Source organism: Chinchilla lanigera, unplaced genomic scaffold (genome assembly GCF_000276665.1).
Source record: "Chinchilla lanigera isolate Chin_1 unplaced genomic scaffold, ChiLan1.0 scaffold00032, whole genome shotgun sequence".
In the NCBI taxonomy this organism is placed as follows: domain Eukaryota; kingdom Metazoa; phylum Chordata; class Mammalia; order Rodentia; family Chinchillidae; genus Chinchilla; species Chinchilla lanigera.
In genome coordinates this window covers 23,172,214-23,177,954 of record NW_004955433.1, presented here as the reverse complement: position 1 = coordinate 23,177,954, position 5,741 = coordinate 23,172,214, and the positions used below count along the sequence as shown (strand labels likewise).

At 45.7% G+C, this 5,741-nt stretch overlaps 1 protein-coding gene across 1 annotated transcript; it reads right to left on the bottom strand.

The window, feature by feature from the left end:
• Positions 1-4,514: 4,514 nt before the first annotated feature.
• On the bottom strand, positions 4,515-5,144 carry LOC102021909 (TIP41-like protein). The gene has a single exon (XM_013516111.1). It carries the CDS (start codon positions 5,097-5,099, stop codon positions 4,515-4,517), a length of 585 nt encoding a protein of 194 aa, XP_013371565.1. The 5' UTR covers positions 5,100-5,144.
• Positions 5,145-5,741: the final 597 nt, after the last annotated feature.

The following is a 5,741-nucleotide window of genomic DNA, read 5'->3' as shown; positions in this document are numbered from 1 at the left end:
CCCCCGCCGCCGCCGGGGGCGCAGCCCTCCGCTCCCCTCCCGCCGCCCTGGCCTCCGCGGCCCCTGCTGCCTCCCGGAACACCCCGTCGGAGCTCCGGGCCGTCTGTCTCTGCCCAGAGGCGGTCTGCACGCTGCCTCGGCCCGGCTTCCCGCAGGGGCCAGTGTCGGAGACCTGGAACCCGGGCGTCTCCACAGCGGAGACCCCCGCTCCGTCCTCCCCTGGCTCCCAAGGTGCAGCCCGCGTCCCTCTCGTCCCTGCTCTTCCCCTCCACTCTCCCGGGCCTTTGTCGGCTGCCCCAGGCTTGGGTTCTGCAGCCCCATTGCCCAGCGCATCCCACGCCGGGGATTCCCAGATGGACGGACGCCAACGGAAGCCTCATATTCTGCCTCTGTCTCTGTCTCTCTGTCTCTCCGTCTCTCTCATATGCGCGCGCGCGCACACACACACACACACACACACAGAAGCATCAACACAGCGTGTGCACCCGTGATCAAGACCCCGCCCCGCGCATATTTACAGCTGGCGCCCAGCCTCTGTGAAGGGCACCCCCAGCCCTTGAGAGCCAGAGATGCCAGAATTGTCCTTCTCTCCCTCCACCCTCTGTCCATCGCCCAGGCCAAGTCCCGCCCATCTTTCCCTCCTTTTCCTAAAACTTTCTCTGGTCTGTGCTCACTTTTTACCAGCACTGGGTTCTAAATTCCACGTGCCTCCTTAGGGCTCTGTAAGAGCCCGCTTGGCTTCCTTCCTTGGCAGCCAGCGGAGTGCTTAAGTCATCAGTCCTGGTCAATTCCACCCTCCCTCAAACCAAACCGAACCAAACCTCAGGCATCCCTCTGCTCCAGGTCTGATATAGCCAAAACACAACCTCTCCGCCTTTGTTCCTCCCACTCATCCACATCCTTACATTTTTTTGGAACAAGCCATGCTCCCTCCTGCCATAGGGCCTTTGTACAGACTCTTCTCCCTGCTTTGCCTACCTTCTTATCTGATGAAGTCCTCCTGATTCCTCAGTGACTATGTTGCAAAGCCATTTCCTCAGCAAAGCCTTTCCTAATGTTCAGTGTCCATTGACCAGCAGAGCTAGAAGTCTAAGGTGCATAGGAGCCTCGGCTGTCCCCTGAGGGGGTGAGTCAAGAGAGCAAGCTCGGAAAGAGTCCAGGGAATCTTCAATGAGATGCTTCCTTGTAAGGATCTGGCTGGTTTTCAGGACAGCCAGGCAGCATCCAAGGCAGAAGGAGGGCCGAGGGCTGAGCACTGGTCAGAGCCCGAGTGGGCTGCTGTGCAGACCCTGGCGTTTGGATTTTACTCCCAGCCCCCTGGTAAGTGTTCTAAGAGAGGAGATCTGGGTTCTGATTTATTAAAAATAGGGTTCTGAACTGCAACTCAGTAACAAGGAAACAAGGCAGTTTTTTAAATGGGCTAAAGATTTGAACAAGCAGTTCACCGAAGGAGATATATAAATGTCTGATGAAAACATAACAAGAGGCTCGACACCCTTAGGCACGCAGCAAGCGTAAGAGGACGCGGCGAGGTGCTTTGTGCCCACTGCAGCGGCTTGAAAGGATGAACAGCTGGGGGTGCGGGTGAGACGCAGAGTGTGGGAACTCTCCCAGACTTAGGGTGTCCATGATTCCAGCACGCTGGAAAACAACTGAGCAGTTTCTTCAGAAGTTCCCTAGGCTTTCGGGGTAACCCCGTTGCAGGTTATTAACCGGTAGAAATGAAAACACCTGTCTGTACAAAGACCTGTATCATAGCAGCTCTGCTTTTAATAACCCAGCCTGGAAACCACCACATGTCCATCCGCAGGTGAAGGAATAAACCAGGGGAGAGCCGCACAATGAACACTACTCAGCGGGGAAAAAGGATGGACTGCTGATAAACACCACAGGACACATGGATTCTGGTGAATGAAGGAAGCCAGATTCAGAAGGGTACATACCCTTTTCTCCATTTTAATGAAATGCCAGAGCAGGCAGAAGGAAGCAACAGTGACAGGAGTCAGATCAGTAGCTGCCTGGGGTAGGGGGATGAGACAGCAGCCTGGGGTGCTGGGAATGTTCTCTGCTTTGAGAGAGATTGTGGTTACACAGGGACATATATGAGTCAAAGCACATCAAACTGTACATTTAAAGCAGATCATTTTATTTCATGTAAAGCATATCTCAGTTTGCAAAAAGGGTAATGAAAGAAAGCAAAATAGGATGTCAGGACTAGAGGGGCCGGAAGAGGAGAAGAAGGAAGTGCTCCCCGGGGTGTCACTGTCCCTGCCCCCCAGCAGGATATGAGGTCCTCAGGGGCTCATCATCGCCAGGCTCCAGCCCAGAGTTTGTCAGCCAGGGTGGCATCTGGAATGAAGCAGTGCTCTATTTTTTCTTTTTTTCCTTTTGAGACAGGGTCTTGCTAAGTCTCTTAGTTGCCCAGGCTAGGATCAAACTTGTGATCTTTCTGCCTCAGCCTCCCAGACTCTTGGGATTATAGTTCTGTGCCACATACCAGGTTGACTGTTGTTTTTTTTTTTTTAACATGCTCCTGTAAGGAAGATTTCCCCTTCTCTTCCATTTATTTGTTTTATTCTTTGGGTTATAGTTAAATACTATCCCACTGTTCTGTTGGTGGGGTTCCATTTTGGACATTAGGAGCCCCTTCACTCAGAGCGTTTTAGCTACATGAGTTGGTGTGTGGGGGACTGATTTGCCCCCTCTTCGCTTTTTTCCATTTCCATATTTAGTGACACTGTGAGGTTTGTTTTGTATTCTCCCCATCCTAACCCTAGAGTCAGCTGTTTTCCCATGAAACTTTAGTTCTAGTTCTTTTGATTGGGCAATATATTTAGAAACCAAGATGTCCCCTGGCAATTTGCATTAGAGAATTTGCATTTCTCTAGTTATGAGTGGATCAGTTTTTTCATGTGTAAGAGTCATTTGCATTTCCTTTTCTGAGAACTGACTATTCATATTCTTTGTATAATTTGTGTTGATTTGCTGGCCTTTAAAAATTGACACATGAGAAGCTGGGTGTTGTGCTGAATCAAAGACTTCCCTTTTTTTTTTTTTTTTTTGGTACCAGGAATCAAACTCAGGACTTTGTGCTTGCCAGGCAAGTGCTTGTGCCACTGAGCTACCTCCTTGGCCCCTGTGCTGTATTTCTGTAATCCCAGCTATACAGGAGGCTGAAGCAGGAGCATTTCAAATTTCAGGCAATGCTGGGGAACTTAGCAAGACCCTATCTCAACATAAGATAAAAGGGACTGAGGGTGTAGCTCAGTGGTGGAGTACTTGCCTCACATGCACAAGGCCCTGGTTTCAATCTTCACTTCTGCAGGGGAAATAAAAGGTAAATAGGATTGCATATGTTCAGAAAAGTGGTTCTTTCTTGAGAATGCAAATTAAAAATATTTTCTCCTGGTTTGTTTTTTGTCTTTTACTTTGTAATTTCACCATACAGATATATAAACCTCAGTTGTGAGTTGTTTTCTTTTAGGACTTGAAACACTTCTCTCCAAGTTCTGGCTTTTAAGGTTTGTGTTGTGAAGTTGCTGTAACACTGATGAATTTACCTTTACCAGTGACTCATTGCGTCTCTCTAACAGCTTTTAAGATTCTGTTCTTGTATCAGGTGTTGGCAGCTGAGGCAGGAAGATCATTGAGTTCAAGACCAGCCTGGGCTACATAAGTGAGTTCAAAGTCAGCCTGAATTTCATAGTGAGACCCTGTCTTAAAAAAACAAACAAACCAGGGAGCTGTGTTTGTGGCTCAGTGGTAGAGCTCTTGCTTTGAATGATTAAGGTCCTGGGTTCTATCCCCAGCACCACAAGAAAGAAAAGAAGGAAGGAAGGGAGAGAAAAATTCCATGTTTGTGTTAGTCTTCTGGAATTTTGACAATAATGCGACCTGGAGAGGTTTTGATTGTGGCTATTTGGGATTTTATATGTATCATTTATATGTATGTTTAATTCTTTCTCTCTCTCTTTTTTTTTTAAAGTGGAATCTGCCTGCAAGAGGCAGATTTTATTTTTAATTCCTTTAAGGGTACATAAAATCTGCACACAGGTGCTGGGGATTTAGCTCAGTGGCACAGCGCCTGTGGGGCAAGCTCAAGGTTGTGAGTTCAATTCCTGGTACCTGAAGAAAAACAAAAAGAAACAAACAAACAAACAAACAAAAAATCTGCACACAAACAAAGCAATTAATTTGCATAATAAAATACTCCCCTACAAATAGCCAGGGGGTCCAGTCAGGTTCCGTAGTGAGTGTATGTTGTATCACATTCTATTCCACAGGTATGCTTTCTTGTGAGTCTGTATTGTTAGGATTGGCTTTTTCTGAAAACACTGGCTTCTCACAAATTTCCTCTTCTATTGATAAATACTGTGATATTTCATTAGGTTCTGTGAAGAGGGAAGGTGGAACATGCATTAAATTAGCAATTTTGCTTTCTCATAATATATAGTTCTTGTCAGCCTCATAGTAAACCCTTGTGTTGTTCATTCTGATAAGCACCTCATCAGTTCTCAAGAAAAACCACAACAGCAGAAAAAGCTAGAAGGCATTACTCCAATTTTCACACTGAAGCTTGAAGCTCCATGATCATGAAGTTCATCCTCAAAGAGGAGAACTTCTTCAAAAAATTTAATATGCTCTCTGACTTTCAATTTCTCTGTATCTGTATGATCTGGTACAGGTACAACCTTTAGTTTAAGACAGTCCCCAAGTAATGTTCCTTTATAATCTGTTGTATAGGTCCAATCATATGATTTAACAACCTCTTTAGAGTGCTCACCTTCCGTTCTGCTTTCCTGCCACTCTTCAACACAAGCTACTTTAAGCATTCCTTGGTAGTTGTTTACACATTTTAAACCATCTGTAGCATTGAACTCAATCCCAAAGCCAGAACCATGCTCGATTCTTAAAACGTTGTCTCCAAACATCATTCCCAGGAGAGATGGCATATGTAATTCATCCGCTAACTTCTCCACATCCACTGACTTCATGATGTGGGTCTTGGCCGCCGTCAGCTTCCAGGACCCAAAGGAGAAGGTGTGGTGTCTGCTCTGGAAACCGTGGATCATCACGGCTGAGGTGTGCAGGACGGGCATGCAAGCTGCATGCCAATTCTTTCTCTTTGATTTTGTTTTTTTTGAGACAGAGTCTCACTGTGTAGTGCAGATTGACCTTGGACTCATTTATGTAGCCCAAGTTGGCCTCGAACACATGGCGATCTTCCTGCCTCAGCCACCTGAGTATTGAGATTACAGGCGTGTACCACCATACCTGGTTCCATAGTGATTTCCATAGTGATTGCACTAGTTTACATTCCATCAACAATGTAGGATTCCTATTTCCCCACAATCTTGTCAGCATTTATTATTCTTTGATTTCTTGAGGATGGCTGTTCTTGATAGAGTAAGATGGAGTCTCAGTGTTGTTTTAATTTGCATTTCTCTAATGGCCAGTGATATTAAACATTTTTTTTTATGTATTTATTGGCCATTTGTACTTCTTCTGAGACATGTCTATTTATTTCACCTCCCATTTTTGATTGGGTCTTCTATTTTGGCTGGTCTAAGGTTTTGAGTACTTTATGTATTCTAGATATTGGTCCTCTATCTGAACAATAGCTGGTACAATTTTCTTTTCCCATTCAGTAGGCTGTCTCTTCACTATATAGGTTGTTTCCTTTGCTGTGCAGAAGTTTTTTTTAAATTTGGTGTGATCTCATTTATTAATTCTTGGTGCTA

Coding starts and splice junctions, on each gene's coding strand:
- LOC102021909 (XM_013516111.1), bottom strand. CDS start 5,099: ATGCCCGTCCTGCACACCTCAGCCGTGATGATCCACGGTTTCCAGAGC.